Here is a 20,488-nt window from a genome sequence, read left to right on the forward strand (position 1 = left end):
TCTATGATTAATTCCAGTATAGAAGAAGGGAAAGGTATGCATTTTGTTCTACTTCTCCAGCTCTTCTAAGTTATTCTGTTGTAAATGACTCTGTCAGTGATGGTATGACCTTTGGAAGGTGTACAACTAGTTTACTGGTAGATCATAAATCTCTGCAGACCAGTCTGGACATCGGACCAAAGTTGTACAAAGCTGTGCAGATAATTGCAAAAAAAAAAAAAAAAAGGAACTCCTTAAAACAATATCATACTTTTATAAAAGGTGAGAGCCGACTTGGACTAAGAGCTAAGATCTTTCAGTTGTAAATGTTAATAAAATCATATTTGGGCATCCGATTTAACATTTACTATGCATGAATACGGTAAGACATGTCATGATGGGAATTGCAAGCTGTGTAGGGATCCATGAATAATAAGAAAAATTTAAGACTGGGGGAATAAATAATAAATGAATATCAATATTTCTAATAACTGTGTGTTTGGAAGAAGATTACAGAAAAGAGGAATACAACTGAATTAAACATTACTATTTAAGTAGAAAATCTTTGGGAAGATGTAGGTTTTGTCTCAAGAAACCAAATACAAGCATCTACCTATTTTAGATGGTTTACCGAGCGAGTATACAGAAAAAAATGTTTTAAGAATAAAGAATATTGTGCATCATTTGCATATATTTCTCTTTAGATTCAAAATGAGTTTTTAAATATATGTATAGTCAAGTAGTATTCTATGATGCAAGGCCAGACAGAAGTATAATAAGTCTTTGTTTCAGCTGCAGGACAGAGGAGGGAAAAAAAAAAAACCTTGTTTACATGATGCACCATTTTCTTTTTACATCAGTGTCACCCCATACAGTCATAACGGTTGATAATTAGGAAGTAGATCTGCAAGATACACAGGGCTTCCCCCTGAAGAGCAGTGTGATGCACAGGTTTTATGGTTGCAAACACGGGCAGGATATCATTCTGGCAATTAATTTTTTATAAATAACAGCACAAGTTTTTTACCCCTCTATCACTGTTGTGGTTTTGTACTTTTAAAAATGACTTTTTTCCAGGAAGAACTTATAGAGATAAACAAAACGGTTAAGCTTCCTCTTGTTTTTCTTTGATTTAATTTCTGTTGACGAAGAAAAATTCATCTTTAAAGCAGTAGACAAGGCTTTAAAGACAGTAGTTGCATGAAAAAACGTTTGCTTTGATTAAAATTGTAAGGGTTTCTTAATAAATTACCTGCAATATTGTTTTAAGAATTTGAATTTACAAAAAAACAGATCTTGAACTCTGCTCCGTATTATGACAGTTGTTGAACACTCAAAGCAGCATATTCTGCTTGTACGTTCCTCTGACGTGAGTTTATTCTCAGTATCAGGGTTGGAGAGGGAATCATTTTCCAGAAGCTTCTTACCTCAGAGTGGCCTGCTTCAGTTTGCAGTAACTTAAAAAAAACAAAAAAACATTGTTGGAAATATTGCCTGAGATTAAAAGTAAGTCAAAAACTTATATATTGACTTATTTTCTTAAATTTACTCATTTATTTTCCTTTAAAAATATTCTCATACCCATTCAAGGGTGAATAATGTTTCTTTGTAGTTTCAAATTTTGTTTTCTTAACAAGCAAAAGAGTTTCTGCATATCCTCAGCAGTTGCATTGCAGCTATGCAAATTGCTTGGCCTCTCTTGTCGGCCAGTTCCCTTTTATCTTCCTTTTTTCAAAGTTCAAACTTTATCCCTGTGCTTGCTGCTTGGTCTGACTCTAAAGCCTCACCACCAACAGCCTAGATTATTTGGATACTTGTTTTTCTCTGATGAATGAAATTGTCTTTATTCGGGTCATAATAATGTTATCTTTAATTTTAGATAATAGTAAACATAAATTGGACAAAAAAGTAAAAACAGAACAAATACATCATATGACAATAACTTTCACAGCAATGTACCATAATGCTGGAAAGTATACTAGTTGCAATGAGTCTGGTCTGTCTTTTTTGTTTCATGCAAGTCATTGACTTAAATTAACACCGGCCTTTATGGCACATAAACCCAGTGGACCCACTGGGCTTTTTCCTGCTTCTCCTGGTTAGCTTCTCTGAGACTGCTCAGAATATACACAGAAAATTTTGACCTCAAATTGTCGACTCTCTGAGATTAAAGATCAAGTCATTTTGAGTGAATTTTATTTGATCAGAACTAATATTATGCTTTTAGCAGTTGACTCACATGTCTTCTTCATCCCTGCTTTTAGCAGTACTTCAAATTTGTCTCTTGGTTTTACTTGTGCGAAGTAAAATACACTCCTTATGCACAATAGTGAGTTAACATTTGGTAGCAATTGTTTTATAATCACTGTTCATTCATTATACACAACTCAAGTTTCCTTTTTTTATTTCAGATACTTTATGTGGATCTAAATCATGCCAACATGTATCAACAAAAGACTTATAGGGGGCAACATGAGGGGAATATGTCATTAATATTCTAAATGCAATAAGGCCGCGTCTTTATGTGAGGCTAAATATGTAGATTTAGATGACTTCTGTGTTCGTACAGCCAATTTTTAACACACACTGCTTTCAAATAGGTTAGAAGCAACTGAATGTGTCAATATCATATGCTAATTATATTGCTGGTGCTTCACAGTTGCCAACTATATTGTAACAGAAATCTGTCAAGTCTGACCTGTTGCAGTCACATTAACAGATGCACAGCTGCATTGGGTTAATTTGGCATACGAAACGATCAGCTTGTCAGAGGAATCAAACAAATTGCACAGTTGAATAAAAAAAAAATAACATCACTCTCCAGAGCATCAAACACCATGATTTATAATTAGCTTCAGCATCCAGTCTTTTTTTTTTCTGCTTCTGTGAAAAGCAAACAAACAACTAACTCAGTTTAAAACAGCGATTGAACTACACAGAATAATCAGTGCGGCTTCTGATTAAAGCAAAATCTTAAATTCCAACTGTTCCCATCCAGCTTCACTATAGTTTTACAGTAAACCAATGCAGCCTGTTTGTTAGATTTTTGTGGCAGAGCAGCATCTTGTTGAGAGAAACATGTAAAAGGACTTGCAGAGTTTGAGATGTTGATGTGACTTCTGATTTCTGAATTAGTTTTGTGGGAGTGATGAGTAAGAGTGGAGTAAAAAATAATTAATGAGTTTAAAACAAGTAAACTTATCACAGTCCAATGCAGACCAACTGACAGCCTGCTCTGGCTCAGAACAAATTATTTGGAGATCAGCCTTCAAGCAAGACGTTCATTACTATGTAACTACTTTAAATTTGATTGATTTTGCAACATGTACCTTTTTCTAAAAAGGCACATATTTTTAATCTTCCCTTCTTCCCCATCATTTCAAATCCATCCTTTGTGATTTTTTTCTCTTTTTTTCACCTTAGAAATAAAAAAAATATAAAATAACTTACTTTATAAATAAGTTGTTTCATATTTCTAATATATTTATAATATAAATAACTTTTAAATATACTTTTATGGTTTCAATGTATTACTCTGTAATAACTTTTAATTTATGCAGAAAATTTACATCTTTATTCAAGACTTCTTCTTCTGTTCTTTGATTGGTTCGGTAGAAAATCTACTGGAGAAAATTTGAGTGAAAGGGAGAAAGTCCAGACATTACTGTAAGCAAGATATTTTGTCAAGTATAATTTCACAGGAAGACAATGGCCAGGCTAGCATCTTAGTAAATAAATCCTAGTATTTGACTGGCTAAGACGCACAGCAATTCAGCTGCAGATCAAAGTCACTTAGATGGGATGAACACTACTTTTCTGTAGCACCTGTGAGAGGTGTGGATTTGTAAAGTGGAGAGATAAAATAAATTAATATCTTCAGCACATGACCATGAAATACATTTATAAAATTATAAATCATTTTTATGTATTTTTTATTTGCTAAAGACCCAGATGGATGAATTTATTTGATACATGCATCTCAAGTTTTGTTAACAGTTTCATGTACCGGTAAATCTAAATTTTGTGTCATTTTAATTTATTGAATTGTGGCACGTCTGGCTTTCCGTACTTACTTATTTTAAGTTACTGCTTGTGTGATATGATTACATTTGACGTCTAAATACCATGGACAGAATCTTCCTCAAGAATAACTGCTTTGTGTACAACTTTGCATCGTCCAAAGGAGGCAGTAACATCAATATCAACACAGTGCAGGTATTAATGTTTACCAGCCTCCAGACGTTACGTCTGAGTTTTCTAGCAACATTAGAGAGAGTCCAGATGTTAGCCGAGGTAAAACCAGCCCCCTTTTTGAGCTGCATGGGAAGCCAGTGGCCAGGCTAGTTGTCTGTAGATAAAAGTGGAACTAGAGAAAACTGTATTTATTTTGCCTTCCGTTTAACTCAGAAGTCGGAACTCAGATATGTGTTTTACGTCAGACTTCTGTTTGCATTACCGCTACTTACAGGTATGGCATGTGGCTCAAAATGTCAATTTATTTTTTATATTCTATTAATTAGCTTTGTGTGCCCCGAACCGCCCCATTCAAAAAACAAACAAAAACAAAAAAAAAAAGCAATTACAATGTGAATACTTTTACTATTTGAATTTCCTTGCAGTATATTTATTAAATTAATGAATTTTTTAATTACTCTTGAATTCCTCCAACATTAATTTGATTTGTATCTCATATCTCCTACACAATAAAACTGCATTTCCTATTTTCTTATTTCCTCCACAATATTGACAGTTTCCTGTAATATGTTGCTGCATTCTGAATAATGAGCTGTACAATGTATGTACAAATCTTAATCTGGTTTATAGTTTAAGACTTCTATTTTTCCTTCTTACTCTCATCTCTCTTACTTTCCTTTGGATTCTATACTACCTTCTTTTGTTATCTTCCTCCCATTCTTTCTGCCACCTTTCCCTCACTTTTTGTTTTTGACGTCAGCCTTGTGATAATTGTTCTGTTTAAATTGTTGGATTTTTTTGGCTTGTAAAATAAACGTTTTCACTACAGCTTACAACTGTTTGTGAGAGGAGCAGCCATTTTGAAAGGCAACTGTCGGCCTTACAAGTTGTAATTGGGGGTAGTCAGAGTTATTCCCAGTTTCCCAGTGGAAAATCTGACTCAGAAGGGCATTCCAGTTTAATTTTTCCAACTGGGAAGTAAGAATTTTCCTGTTTTGAGCGCAACTGTAACGCAGCATTCGTCTATGCTTCTGGCTTGAGGCGTGTCCCTCAGGTGACGGATGTGGTTCAGTTTCTTTATCATAACTGATGGAGGCTGCCTGAACCAGAGCAGAAGAACAGATTGAATATATGTGTTTTCCTGCCTGCAGAGCCCAGAACATTTTATACTTAGCTAGTGTGTCTTAATAAACTCAGTCAGAAGTTGCATCAGCAGACAAATCATTTCTGTGTTTGGAGAACTGTGCAGCAAGGAGAATTGGGAAGATAAAATAAATAAGTGGTTTTATGTAACTTAAAATAATTAGGAATATGTTTTTTTTTAGTTTTTTTTATATCACAGACAGTCCTGCTTCTATCATGAGACTTGGACAGTTAACAAGATTTACCCTCCATCCTCTCTGTGCTTCTCTCCTTTAATTCCAGAGGTGTGTCCTAGTGACACATGATGGAGATTAACGCCAATATGACAAATGTCTGAGGGACTGAATGTTAGCACTTTTTACAGATCAACCGAAGCCTTTAAAGTAATGTCATGTCTGGAAATGGCCTCTGTGGCACTTCACTGCTGCGGGTCTGCAGTCATCACACAGTCCTTCACAGTGACCTGCATGATTTGTTTTGCAGGTGATACTCATGTTGACGAAATACTACGATTTCAACTCTGGCAGAGTAACAGAGAGTTCTTTGTGGAGGTAAGCTCTTCTGTTTATTCTCAATAGTAATAATGTTTATATATCAGAAGAAATTAATGGTGTAATTATAGCATTTGTAACCTATTGGTATAGATTTGACATTAAACATATTTTCTGACATAAAATGTTTGCACTCTGCTAAATGTTGAGTTGTGAGATAACTGAATTGTGGTAATGTTTATACATTTTTGCTTTTTGGCACCTTGACTCTTAATAATAATAATAATAATAATAATAATAATAATAATAATAATAATAATAATAATAATAATAATAATAATAATAATAATATTCCAACCTTTAGTATGCTGTAAGTATTTTGGAAAAGTTTCAATATTCATTGAACTTTTTCATGTTTGCAGCTACATTTTAATGTATTTTTCTAGAAGTCACCTACATTTTAAGTAAAGAAAGAAAGGAAGGAAGAAAGCATGGCAATTCAAAACATAAGATTATGACAAAAAATATAAGCTATAAAATAAAAAAATGCGATTCTATAAAAAAAAACACAATTATGCAAAAATAACATGCATATTTAAAAAACAAATACAGCGATTAAGTATTTTCTTGTTTACTGTTTTTTTTCTAAACTCAATAGGTTTGAGTTCAGCATTTAAGCAATTTCAGCTTACAAGCAAATCCATTCTTGGATTCTTGACATTTTATACAACAAATATTGGAGTAAGAGGAAATTTGATATCATGTTTTTTTTTTTTCCCATTTATGACACATGGATTATATTTGTTCATTTTAAGCACTAAAAAGTCCCGTTTCGTTTAGCAAATTGCCTCAGGATGTTTGTTGCTGTAATTTTCTGCTTGCTTGATGTGCCTAACGATCCCATCAGCATCATAACTATTAAATCCCCTGTTGTCCTTTAGCCACCACTCAAACCTATTTACTTTGACTTATAATTCAATTATAGGTCAACCGATTATGGGACCACGTATGAAAAACTTAATGAGAAAGTGGGGACCAAGAGCATACTGAGCTACCTGTATGTGAGTCCAAACAACAAAAGGAAGGTGAGTTTCTGTCTGTGTGCTATGTCAAAATCCTGCCTGCGCTGAATAAATTTACAGGCTGAGTGTCTTTTGCACAACATTGTGATAATGCACAAGCGGGCTGCATGCATCTATCCAAGCTGTGGAGCAAACAAGCACATTTATTCCCTGTGGGAAAAAAAAAAAAATGTCAAAGTAGGCTGCTGATTTCACCATCTCCTTTCTTGTCTCAGATCATGTTACTAACTGACCCAGAGGTGGAGAGCAGTCTGCTCATTAGTCTTGACGAGGGGGCGTCCTATCAGAAACACAGCTTAGGCTTTGATATTCTCAGCTTGCTTTTCCACCCGGAGCAAGAAGACTGGATCCTGGCTTACAGCCATGACCAAAAGGTAATGTGTAGGTGTCTACTCGTGTTTAGCGTGAACAAACCGGAACGAAAACTGAAAATGTGAGAGAAAAGCGTCCTTGTGAGAACATGTCAGCTGAAGTGATGGGGTTGCTTACCTTTTACACGCCTTTTGCAGCTTTGTTTTAGAGCTTCATTTTATTGTAGTCTCTGTAAATTTACAACAAAACAAAACAAAACAAAAACATCTTTATTAAATAAAACAAAAGACATGTTGCTGTTTAGCTTTATTTGGCAGCTTGGGGAGCTTTGATCCTGACAAAAACAATTGTTCTACTGAGACTTTTATACTGATACAGTACCCTGCAAAATTACATACACTCACTGATATTTTTAAAATAAAGACAAAGTTCAATTTATATCTGCATTTTATTTGGATATTATATAATACAGCTAGACATAGTAGCAAATATTTATGTAGGTGAATGAAAAATTCTGCATAGTTTGCAAGAATTTTTTGCACATAAATATCTGAATGTGTCAAACGGCAGATTTTTAAGTTTCACTACTGGATTTTTTATCAATTCAACATATAAATCTGTTTTTATTTAAGCCATTATTTCATTGTAGCTCTGGCTTTATATTTATGACCATTGTTCATTTTAAAAGAGAACCTTCCCCTGACTCAAATCTTTTGTAGGCTTCAACAGATTTTTTTTTTTTTCCATGACTGCATTGTATCTTGCTCCATTCATCTTCCCATTTACTAGGACTCCACAATAAATTGCATAAATGTTTTTGTTAGATTCTCAGAGTTTGCAATATTCATAATACAACAAAATACAATTATTAAAATGCTTTGCAGGTGTTATGAACCCACAGTTTGCATCCAAGTGTAATATTTGGCCCAATCTGGGCATCTAATGCCATGATGACAGTGCCCAAATAAAGGGTTAAACGAAGTGTTAGAATCACAAACTAGTTACAAATTACTCAAATTCTGAAAGAGATTTCACTGGATTTTATTTGGAGGCGTCAAAACAAATTTGGGTGAATACTATTGTAAAGCACAGTTTTTAGATTTAAATTTTGAAAAAGAAATACATATTTATTTCCCTCCTACTTCACAATTATGCAATACTTTGTTTGTCTTTAATGTAAATGCCCCCAAGTATATTAAAATTTATTCCTGTAATGAAATGTGAAAAGTGATATGAATATGTTTGCAAGGCACTGTGTCAGTATGTTAAATGGACAGTTTTATAATTTTTGAGCATTACATCATGTTACAGTGTTATTCCTTCCTTACACCTAGAGCGTTGCTTTGATTCTCCTCTGGCAACTATTGAAGCTCCTCCTTTGAGCTGCAGTTTCCCTAATCAGCTCCTTCAGACTAGCCAGCAGCAATTAGCAAACACCTGGTGGAACTGCACATCTGCTGAGGTCATAATGCAAGCTCCTTCTAGTGCAATTCTGGCAAAATAATTGTTAAGTGTTAATAGAGGAGTGACTTATGAAAGAACGGGGTTTTTAAAAAGACAAAGGCCCAATTTCAAGGCGTTACCTTACAAAGTCAAATTTCTTTTGCGGCATATTTGATTTATACAGCATTTTTATGTTGAAGGTACTTAATTACTTAACTGTGCTATCAAATGGTACTATGTTCCTAGAAAACACATAACACTGCCCCTTTAGACAAGGCTACAGCTGCTAAAACATCAAACCAGCTCCATCCTTAAACAAGCCATAAGGTCTGGCTGCAGATGTCTGAATGGTTCAGGGCAGAACAAGAGAAAATTTAACAAGGAAGACACGCCCCCCCGCCCCCCTAAGCTCAACACGCATACACACATCTGTGAACACCAATACACAGCATCCATTACCATCTGCAAGAACCCTGCTGTCTGCTCCACTCAGCAGCAGGGTCATCAAACCCAGTCCTTCTCAGCTTGCTACCATAAGACTTGATTTTCAGAGAGAGGAACAGACAAGGTCTGAGAAGTGAGATAAATGGTGGAGTAGGGAAGATGAAAAGCTTCGCAAAGAGTGATCAGTGGGTCAAAATAAAGACGCTGAGGAGAAGTTTGCCTTCGGGCTATTCTGTATGTCTCTGTAAAGCTTTATCATTGTTTTATTTCTTTTACTCCTGCCAAAAGGAACTAAATGAATGTCAGCTTGGTTTCATTTTACATTTATTGATTGTCTGTCATGTTGTCTAAAAGTTGCGAGTTCTGAGATGGGTAAGAACGATGCTGCTGATCCCTCTAAAGCTCAGAGCTCAGCACGCGTGGCACTCAATCAGTGAAGTGAGATGACACATCTTTAATGTTCTTGAGCACCAATAAAGTTGTTATATGGAAACAAACTGCAAAGACAGTTAAAATAGAGGTTTCACAGAGTTTTTAGATCACAGTCCTGCTCAGTTGCAATGTAAACGAGACTCGTGTCTTGCCGTGAGAACAAATTGCCTGTATTATCTAAAAAAAATTTTCTGAAAACCTGGCACTGAACCAGGACTTCACTTCACCTAAAACAAATTGATTTTCCTCCTGCTGCTGAATGTTATTCAAAATAACAGCATTTTGATTGCAAAAACTTCATAGAGTTGGCAGCGGCTCAATAATGCAATTGTCCATGAATCCAGAAATAATTCTGTTAGATATGCGGATGTGCTGATGCTGTATTTCATGTCATATTTATTTGTCAAAGGCATTCTCATTTTTTCAGCTCTATGTCTCCGTTGAGTTTGGGAAGAGATGGCAGCTTGTGCACGACAACGTCGTTCCCAACAGATTTTACTGGTGAGCTCTTCTGTCGGTCACTTAACAGTAGAATAGTGCAGTGTTGTTTTTGGAAAACGTCATTGAAATTGTGAGCGTCTCTGGTGCTGGGGAAAAAGATCAGTTAGCATAAATTTTGTGGCAATAAATATCAAAACATTATTTGAATTTAATCAAGGTAAAAATATTTTTCACATTTTTTCTTATTATAAAATTACTATTTAAGATGAGTTATGCTTCCCAGACGAATAATATGTATTACTGTATTAAATATATTTAATTACACAGTGAAATAAATCAATGTCTTATTTATAAAGATGAAAATTTCAAGAGCACATGCAGACTTTATATAAAATATTTTCAGCAGTCTTGCAATATACGAACAGCATGTTCAATTGAATCATATCAAAATATTATATGCTCTTTTCTTCCAATTCTCCATGAAAAGATGTGAATTGCTGCAGATTTTTCAGTTTCACATTTAACTAAGCACATGCTCAGTTAAATGTGTTAAAGGTGGCACCTTTTCTTTGGCAAGACAGTATATATTTATATACGAAAAGTGTAGGCGATTAATTTTAATTTCAACTGAACACGTTAAGTAGAGCATGCAGAAAAAGTAAAAAAAGCTTGTTTTCGGCTCATCCAAAAATCAAACATTATTTACAAAATCCTGCTAACAAGCATCCTGTTTTCGAAACATGCTGCATAGCCAACACACACTCATTGGGAGACATTGTAGCGGCGTGTGTTAGTTATTGGAGAAGACTGTAACATTGTGAGGCTTTATTTAAGAGTGCAGGCTGCTGTTCACTGATAGAATTGGATGAAGTATTTGACAGAAAGTCCATTAAATGAGATGGAGCTGTGAGGCAATTACAGAGTGCTGAGGGAAGCAGGATGGGAGCTTTTTATATTATAGTTCAGACACAGTATGGAAAATGAGAGAAACCCATCTTCTGTCACAACAGCTGCTATTAATACAACAAGTGGTCACTTTCGCTGCTTGGTGCTTAACGGCTACAATGAAGAATCTGTAGTTCAAGGGGAATGAAATGGCTAAGTACGTCTTACAAAAAAGAAAAAGAGCAGAGCAGGTCAAACGTCCTTCAAGTCGCTGTCTAACGATCAGGCCGTTGTATTATGACTCCTAAGGGAACAATAAAGAGTACTGCTGTATCTCCTGTAAGACACCACCATGGAAAAGATCTTTGTTTATTCATAACTTCTACACTGCTTCACTTTGTTTATGGGTTTCTCACAGCAGCAAATAAGATGATGAAGTGTTTTGTTCTATTGACAGTTTTAAAATCAAATTTATCAAACGAAATACAGCCAGTATAGAGTAAATGATTCACAAGCTGAGAACCTTCTCCAGATAAATTAGATACTTAAATATAAGCAAACATTTTTTCATTGCACTTTTATTTTTGTTTTGCTCCTTTAGCTTCTGTACGTTTTATTCTATGTCTGAAAGATACGTTGACAGAATCCTGTTTTCTGTAGCTCAGTAACACTCACTCTCAGAGGAGACTGCTGATTTGATTATGTGTAAATAATAATAATAGCTTTGTCCTTTTGAGATCTAAGAGTGTTTTTGTTTCAATGTGAACTGCTTCAGCTGGGCAACTTCATGAAATTACAAATAAATACACACATTAGTATTCCGGCCCACCCTGCAGATGTTTTTGACAAGGTAGTACATGTTGTTCTGTGATCCACTGCAGATGGCAGCTCCTACTTGACATAAACTCGTGATGCCTGCACAGCTGATATGAGGCAGTAATTCATAGTTTCCCCCTAAGTTATTTAACTTGCGGCTAATTTAAAAAAAACAACCTCATTCCACTGAAAAATGTTGATGGGCCATTGTCTTGTTTTGTGAGGCGCACTGTTCGTCCAGGAAATAAGATACTCTCTACACAGCACAGACAATACTTTAATTAAGCAGGCTATTGATATTAATAACACTGCTTTGTTATTAATAAAGCAGTGTTTTAAATAGAAATACAGTTCCTTGTGGAGCTATCCAGGCCTGTTTAAATGTTTTGCATTTTACAGTAACATAATTCAATTTATTTCATTCGACTTTTACCTGATAGACCAAAATAACTAGTGAATAAATAAAATCTGAAGAGTGTGGCATGCATGTGAATTTATTTAGTTTGATTAATTATGGTGTTAAAATGGTCCAGTCTTTGCCTAGAAGTAAATATTCATTTGAAAGTTTGTGCCAGAATTGAAGTTCACAAATGGACTCCATCCAGTCTAAGTAAAAATGTAACCACAAATCCAATGATTCTCGGTATGTCTTTCACAATGTTTCAGGTCTAGACTGGGTTTGGACAAAGACCAAGGGATGATTCACCTCGAGATCACCATCTCAGATGGACGTGAGTCAAAAACAGAAGATATTTCACCTCATGTAATTTGAGGAACAAAACCTAAACTACATCAATTCACTGATTTAATCAAATACGAAAGAGGATGAAGGAGTAGGTGGTTTGGAAAGGTGGAGCTGCATCCCGGGGGGGTCTCATTGACTGGGAAGAAAGATGCAACATGTGTAGGTTAGATTTGAGTTAGCTAATGACCAGGCTAACTTGTTACACCTTGAGTTGGTACCTGAGGAACAAGGACAGCTTTTGTTACAAGTAGTTAATAGAATCAACATTAGGAGTGAGGTAGGTTTACTTCTATTTGTTAAATGCAAATTTATATTTCACAGATTTGAATAGTTTTATCCTTTTACATCTGCATTTAAAAACTTTATTTGGAATTGTTTGGTGCATTTCTAAAAACTACAACCTAATATAAGCTTTTAATAAATGACTAATGCTTTTTGAAATTCAGCTAAATGACTTCGAAGAAGGAGTTACAACAATAAGGGTTGACAATCAAACAAAAAAATAAATAAATAAGGGATGAAACAAATGTTTGGTGACAGCAAACAGGCTGACGTGCATTATCTTTCATATGGATGGAACATTATTTTCTCATATACGGGAATATGACACCTTCAAGTCTAACAAAACATTGCCTGTAGTTTATCCTCTATGTATTACTTAGTATGATGGGTGGAAATGGTGTGAAACCTTGATTTTAGACTAAAGGGAGTTGTTTTTGCATTTCTTGCATTCTTAGCAATATTTTCTCCACTACCCACAGGGTCGCAGTACATAACTTGCAAACTTCAGAACTGCTCAGATGGAAACAAGGGCAAACCTTTCCCTGGATTTATAATCCCAAACTCCCTGGTGGTGCAGGATGAATACGTTTTCATCCAGGTGGGTTTTTACTGCAAGGTCTGGCTTCATTAAAAGACGATTAAAAGCTGTAAAATCGGTGCGTTCAGCCGCATCTTAATGTACAGTCATATTTCCATTAACTAAAAGGAGGCATTATGCTGGCAAGAGAAGGGATGAAAATAAAATCACTGCCTTTTATTACTGCAACTACACCTCACTACAACTCTCAGCATCACAATTAGAGCCTAATTCAAGGTTTTTATGGCAGGATTAATTATTTTAAATATCAATGTATTTTAATGTTTATTGTGAATACCTAAAATATTTTGGGTATATTTCTCTTGAAGGTGTCAGTCAGCGGCCAGGCTGTCCATTATGTGTCATATAAAAGACATGCCTTTTACCCAATGAAGCTTCCCAAATACACCCTCCCTAAGGTAAAGCTGCATCTAATATTTTCTTATAATTCTTCACATTGTTATTTCCCAGGCATGCCTTTAGCTACCCACAATCCTGATATGTAATCTTAAAATCCATACAACAGATGTTGACTTGAAACATAAATCAAGTAAGCATCTTTCAGAATGCTAAAGAAACATTTTCTTTTTCTTTTACGCCAATCTGCCTTTTGTCCCATGAGGCACAAACACAGCTGAGTGGATTAGTGGTTTGGCAGTCGGGGTCAGAATAATTGGGCAACATCAACGCTTTCAGAGCTGTCGCAGTAAAGTGTCAAAGTGTCCACTCCATCCATCCAGCCTTGTAAATTGTGAAAACCTCATTGAGAAGGGCACATATTGCCTTACATGCTTCACTCTATCTTAAAATTTCAGTAAAACTAAATGAACTCAAACTTCATTTCTGGTGCACAGCGTTAACCACCCCTGTCTTAATTGCCGGGGAGTGATTTAAGAATGAACAAATTACTACTTCCCCTGTGTGACCACTGTTTGCTCATTGCTATTGTAGATTCCCAGACATTTGTCTTTTCAATTGTATAAAATTAGTGCTCCCTCAAACGTTCCCTTGTTATTCCCTCATGTTTAGGACCTGCAGATAATCAGCACAGACGAAAACCAGGTGGTGGCAGCGATTCAGGACTGGCATCAGAATGAGTCGTATAACCTCTACATGTCTGACTACAGAGGACTGTTCTTCACTCTGATGCTGGAGGATGTTGTTAGCACCGGCGGTCCAGAGGACAATGTTATGATAGACCTCTATGAGGTAAGCAGTTACTATACTGTGAGGCTGCTGCTGTCATCTGGCTGCTGGGTTTTGATCCTGACATAAGCTGAAGTAAGTTTATGTTTGCTGTAACGTTTATGATTATGTTATATTATAATCATTGTCAGGCCTCATTTCGGCTACCAACTAAAAGACTACTATTTTCTGCTACTGCAGTGTTTCTAATTTAGTCTATAAGCAACATATTCTTGAAAACTGTTTGGAAAATGATAGCAAGGGCTTATGTTCTTGCAGATGGGAATTTTATATTGTTATAAATACATTTGACCCACTTATCAAAAAAACACATGCATAGGTTTCAAATGATTTGTTAAAAGATGTTGTTCAGTTTTAAGAGTAAGAGAGTGTCTTAGCACTGTCAATCATGCTCGTGTATATGCTGCTTGCACCCTCCCCCGCACTGGGTGTGCAAGCTAAAGATTATAGGTTTGCTGCAGCTGTGCTCAACATGGCAAAACAACCTAACATCACAGGAAAATTCTTCATCCATTGTCTTCGGAAGCCATGCTTACAGAGAGAAAGGGGAGGGTGTGAGCAGCGCACACACTAATGTGATTGACACATCGTAGACCTTCCACAAGGGGGAGACAGAGGAATTAATTTCTCCACAGATTATCTGTCTCATATTATATTCTAAGGATATGGTGACAGTTTTAACAAATATGTAAAAAACATATTTTTATAAACGTTACCTACCTTAGCTTTAACTTGTGCCTGGAACATAAATCTGTGTTGACAGATCTACTATGAACTTGCAGGGATTCCACATGAATGCATCAATGCACATTATCCTCATCGTCATCCAACAGTGAAAATATCATGTTGCTACAAACACACACCTCAGATATCCCTCAGTAGTTGCTGAGACGACCTTGCCACACATGTTTGGTTATTTTTATTTTTCTCTTACAAAGATTTGGAAAAAAACAAGGGGAAATGTGGACACAGTTGATGTCTGCTGTATGTTAAGTCTGCATCTTTGCACAAAGAAGAAGACATATCCCACGGCTCTACCATATGTTGTTTTCATTTTACACAGCCATACAGATGGTATAAAATAGTGCTCTCTGTCAGAAAAGCTATCACTCTCAGACATCTTTCTCTTTCAAAATGAGGCCTTCAGCTTTACTTAAGTTTGAATATTTTAAAGCTTTTTTAAAGTTTATTTTTCATTCCTTCTTATGTGTTGTTTTTCTCCATGCCGCCTCATGCCTCTCATACACACAGGTTGCCGGGATTAAAGGAGTGTTCCTGTCAAATAAAGTTGTTGAGAACCAAGTGAAAACTTATATTACGTACAACAAGGGCAGAGACTGGCATCTTCTTCAGGCTCCACCAACCGATCTCCAGGGAAACAAGGTCTATTGTGAGCAAGTAAGTGGGCCACTGACAGGAGGTAGATATACTTATTTGGATTTCCATTATCTGCTCTCAGAAGCATCACACTGTGTCATTCTGTATTCTGACAATGCTAAAGACAGTGAAAATATACCAAGATTGTTAACACGACTGATATATTTAGGCTTAAAAGTAATATGTTAATTTTAACAACAGCTTCTTCTGACTGGACATCTTATTGGCATGTCTGAGTCTTTGAATTAAGCTAGAAATTGGGGCAATGGTAAATAGGCCCTGAAGCTCATCAACAAAGAAAAACCTCTAAAATACCAGTGAATAAATATAAAAACTTACTTAATAAATTACTAAATATACTTATTAAAACCTTGAATATAAAAAAAATGACTGAGCATATGATAAACCTCCAAATAATTTCAATTAAAACTATTAATTTGCTTAATAACCTTCTTGTGTTTAAGTTTATTACAGATTATTAACAATTTATGTTCAGTTCAATTCCATATTCATGTACATTTAGATTATTTTAGAGAAAGAAAATCCTCATATGGAGTAAACATAGCCAGCACTATCAGTAATTAATCATTAAAATAAACAGTTATTTAAATCAATATAAATATACATATAAATTATTCTTAGAACTTTGTCATAAACCTGATGTGGAACAAAACAGCAAAATAAGGCAAAGGCTAAGCTGGCAGCCATTAATCATCTGCTCCTTTCAAAGTTTTGCCTCCTGCCATCAGGGAGGAGTTATACTTTTCCTAACCAGGCCAAGTCGAATGGATACTTGAGATCGTTTGTCCCATCACCTGATGGCTTTGCTAACAAACTTGTCTGTGCTCAATTTCTCAAAGGAAAACACATGACAAGTATGTTTTTAGATATTGTGGACATGTATTTATGGGTTTATTTTTCTGCAGAAGTTTTCCTTAGTGAAGCGTATTTGAGCTGCTTGTTCTTGTAAACCAAACAACCCCAGTGGGGTTTTCAAGAATATTCTTCACAGGTCATAAGAACTACCGTGTGTTTCTGTGGTGGCATGAAAAATGATTGCTTGTCCACAGATTTATTCTGTTTTTTGCTATTTGCCACACTTCAGTGTTTCAGGTCACATAAAAATCATTATCAAGCAAATGTGACTTACTATTGAAAGCTGTGTTGAAATGACAATTTTACTTGTTAAATTAAAAATGCACCCAGACATAACATGTCATTGTGCTAAACACAATAAATATTTCTGACACAGCTGGAAGAAACATTGCAACAACTGCCATTGAGCATTTGTGACATCTTTTACACCGATGTAGAGTAATTTTGTCCCACAGTTCTTTGCAGAATTGTTTTAATTAAGATACATTGGAGGGTTTCTGCACAAGCAGCAGGAGTGTGTCTTGGGTCGTGTCACGGCCTCTCAATTGGATTTAAGTCCAGACTTTGACTTTGCTTCAAAACCATTGTTCTGCTGCGTTCACAAAGTGAACTTCAGCTCAAGGCCATTAACTGATAAGTGAACTTTCTCCCATAGGATCTTAAGGTAGATGGAAAATTTTATGACCATCAGGTTCTGAAGTTGCAAAAGTCGCCTTAGGCTATATTTGACTGTAGGTGTGTTCTTTTCAGAAATATTGGTTGGTTTTATAGAAGATGTGAGGGGACACACACACACACACGCACACACACACGCACACATTTTGTCTCGTCAATGCAGAGAATATGTTCTGCAAAAAGCTTGGGTAACTTCAAGATGTTTTTGATGAAAGTGAAGAGAGCCTTTGTGTCATTTTTGATCTGAAAGGACTTTTTAAATGTGCCCAGTTCTTCTTTCCTCTTTAATTATGAACATGCATATTTACAAGAGTAAATGAAGTCTGCAGTGCTGAGTATGTTGTTCTGATTTCTGGACTACTGGATTAGTAATTGATAAACTCTTAGATTCATTTTGGAGGTGGATACTACTGCAGTCCCAAAGCCTTCAGCAGGACTTTTGTAGACTATCTAGACTGATAGTTATTTCATTGACTGTAAATGACTTTCATTCTCATCTGTTCTTGAAAACCATAACAAATCTATACAGAGGCAAATATTTTGTATAAATGGCATGGATGATTAATTGACATCAACAACTATACTTGTTTTTTTTGTTTTTTTGTAAAACATTTGACACCACAATATTTCCAACAAAATCTTCTTTAAACATTTTATAATTGAACAAATGTTAAAATATTTGTAACGGAATCATGTTTTCTTTTTCCGCATTCTTAACTCCAACAAATTAATCTCCTCTGTTCGACAGCCATACTGCTCTTTGCATCTTCACCTTCATGTCTCAGAGAACCCTTACGCCTCAGGAAACATTGTCAGCAAAGACACGACTCCAGGAGTTATAATAGCATCAGGTGAGATTTGATTTGCACAGGAATCTGCGAATGCATATTTGTGTTTACTCGCTGTCATAATGCTGGTCTTTGATCATATTCTCCGGCACTTGCAGTCAGATCTGTATTTTAGCTCCGTTCTTATGCACTTTCCTCCCATGACAACACTTTAGGTGATAGCTGTCTTTCCCATACACCGGTTGTGTTCTTATCTCAATAAGAAGAATGACAGCACTCTGATTGCAACATGAGAGTTGTTTTGGTGATATCTTTGAAATAATTTTGAGTATAAATAAATTATATTTTTTATGCCTTTCTTTATTTAGGTGTGGTTGGTCCAGAATTAAGCAGTGTGAATGTCAGCATCTTCATCACATCTGATGCTGGAAATACCTGGAGAGAGGTACGATATAGTTTTGGGAGCTTTGGGTGTTACACATCCCTAAAATTCTTTTATGCCTCAAATGTCAATATAGCAACCTCCCTTAGCACTCTATATGATACTGATGGAGGCTTATTAAAAACCATGACAAAGGTTTTTAATAAGTTGTGCATCTTATTAATTGTTGTGCATCTTCCAGATTCTGCTGAGCTACAGATATCGCAAATAGAATAAGAAGGATTATCTGGATGTCCCTCATAGTGGTTACAGATTTGTAACTACCTTCCTACCACCATATTATTGATGGAGTGACTTATTATATTATTATTGATTGAGCCTTTTTTTTTTTATGTTCAGTATACGATAAAAACTGTATCAAAATGTTCCACTGTAATGGCAGCAATTCAGGACCCTAAATGCAAATATCAGACATACTTTTGGGATTTTTAATTTCAGGTACGGTTACTGGTTGTGTTTTTCTTCCTTGAATCTTTTTACCCTTTTAGCACCACCGAGAGCTTCTGTATTCATAATGAGTTGGGCTCAGTATATTTTTGAACATTTTTAAATTAAAAGTAACCTATCTCTAGATGAATCTGAATAAAGAACATAAAAAGACAACCTCGCTCAGATATTTATATGCCAGCTTTTTTTTTTTACTTTTTATTTTTTCCCTTTCCAGCTTTTGGTGCTGCAGTCACATCTGCATAGAAATAGAAAGGCGAGGTTTGACAGCCAGCCTTGTGCAATCCTCATCTCTTGAAACAAATAAAACACAGAACGCATACATATTTTTGCCACTGGTGTAAGACCCCAGAAATCAGCAAAGATACCAATATTTGTATGATGTTTTTCACACTACAGAGACTCTTGTGAAAACAGCATCTTTGTGTTGTACTTGTTTGGCATTTAGGTGAGAGCACGCATCCATTCTTTTGTTTGAACTGCTGTATACCTTTTCAGAGTATTGAACAATTTTCTCTGATGTGTTAAAGCAAAGGTGGCTGTGTGTGTATGTGCAGGTTTTTCAGGAAGAGTACAGCGTGTTTTTCCTGAATCAAGGAGGATCTCTAGTGGCCATCCGACATACACCTCTGCCAATTAGACACATTTGGTATGACTTTCCAAGGACGTTCCACGTCTTTTTAGAGAGCGCACTCAATCTTTGAAACAAGGAGTGAGATTGCTTTTCTTGCAAAGCCTTTTCTGACTGAATTATACTCCATTTGTGGTGGGTCTCTCTCTCCCTCAGGCTGAGTTTTGATGAGGGCAGAAACTGGGACAAATATAGCTTCACCTCCTCTCCACTCTATGTTGATGGGGTACTGGGGGAGCCTGGAGAGGACATCCTCATAATGACGTAAGATGTGGAAGGATTATGAGGAGATTATGTGTTTTCAATATGCTAATTAATGCAGAGGCTAATTATTTATTGCCCTGATGTCTGGGAAAACTCTGTCCCATATACTGAATGCTATGACCTTGTTTTTCTGACTTGCTTTTCCAGGATATTTGGTCATTTCAGCCATCGATCTGAATGGCAACTTCTCAAGATTGACTTCCGGCCTATATTTGAGAAACGGTGCACATCTGAGGACTACGTGACATGGCAGTTACACAATGAGGTAGGAAGGGCTTTTTAATAGATATCTTCACTTTGCTCTGTTATGTAAAATAACATTTGATAGAAGCCGAGAGACTGTAAACCTTTGACGAAGATTAGTATGCGTTAGCAAGTTTAAGGATCATATATATATATATATATATATATATGAGTCATATATACTGGCAGAAGTTGTTAGAGATGAGTTACACAGCAGTTTCTAAGACTGGCTCTGTTGCTCAGACTTTCTCACAGAGTAAAATATCTGTAGTG

At 35.8% G+C, this 20,488-nt stretch overlaps 1 protein-coding gene across 3 annotated transcripts in view; it reads left to right on the forward strand.

Annotated features, from left to right (window-relative positions):
- LOC122842540 (VPS10 domain-containing receptor SorCS1-like) overlaps window positions 1-20,488 on the forward strand; it is a 58,132-nt gene that overhangs the window by 12,980 nt on the left and 24,664 nt on the right. Inside the window, exons 1-15 of one of the 3 annotated variants that reach the window (XM_044136511.1) lie at window positions 4,062-4,194; window positions 5,800-5,867; window positions 6,793-6,892; window positions 7,105-7,263; window positions 9,948-10,021; window positions 12,329-12,393; window positions 13,169-13,287; window positions 13,596-13,685; window positions 14,296-14,475; window positions 15,724-15,870; window positions 18,149-18,251; window positions 18,557-18,633; window positions 19,635-19,726; window positions 19,865-19,972; window positions 20,120-20,237. In XM_044136511.1, the coding sequence (XP_043992446.1) occupies window positions 4,105-4,194; window positions 5,800-5,867; window positions 6,793-6,892; window positions 7,105-7,263; window positions 9,948-10,021; window positions 12,329-12,393; window positions 13,169-13,287; window positions 13,596-13,685; window positions 14,296-14,475; window positions 15,724-15,870; window positions 18,149-18,251; window positions 18,557-18,633; window positions 19,635-19,726; window positions 19,865-19,972; window positions 20,120-20,237 (1,590 nt within the window). In that variant the 5' untranslated portion in view covers window positions 4,062-4,104. Of the gene's footprint in view, window positions 1-4,061; window positions 4,195-4,388; window positions 4,448-5,799; window positions 5,868-6,792; window positions 6,893-7,104; window positions 7,264-9,947; window positions 10,022-12,328; window positions 12,394-13,168; window positions 13,288-13,595; window positions 13,686-14,295; window positions 14,476-15,723; window positions 15,871-18,148; window positions 18,252-18,556; window positions 18,634-19,634; window positions 19,727-19,864; window positions 19,973-20,119; window positions 20,238-20,488 lie in introns of those variants that run through there. The other 2 variants (XM_044136512.1, XM_044136510.1) reach the window with 2 other exon arrangements.

Source organism: Gambusia affinis, linkage group LG13 (assembly GCF_019740435.1).
Source record: "Gambusia affinis linkage group LG13, SWU_Gaff_1.0, whole genome shotgun sequence".
NCBI classification, from domain to species: Eukaryota; Metazoa; Chordata; class Actinopteri; order Cyprinodontiformes; family Poeciliidae; genus Gambusia; species Gambusia affinis.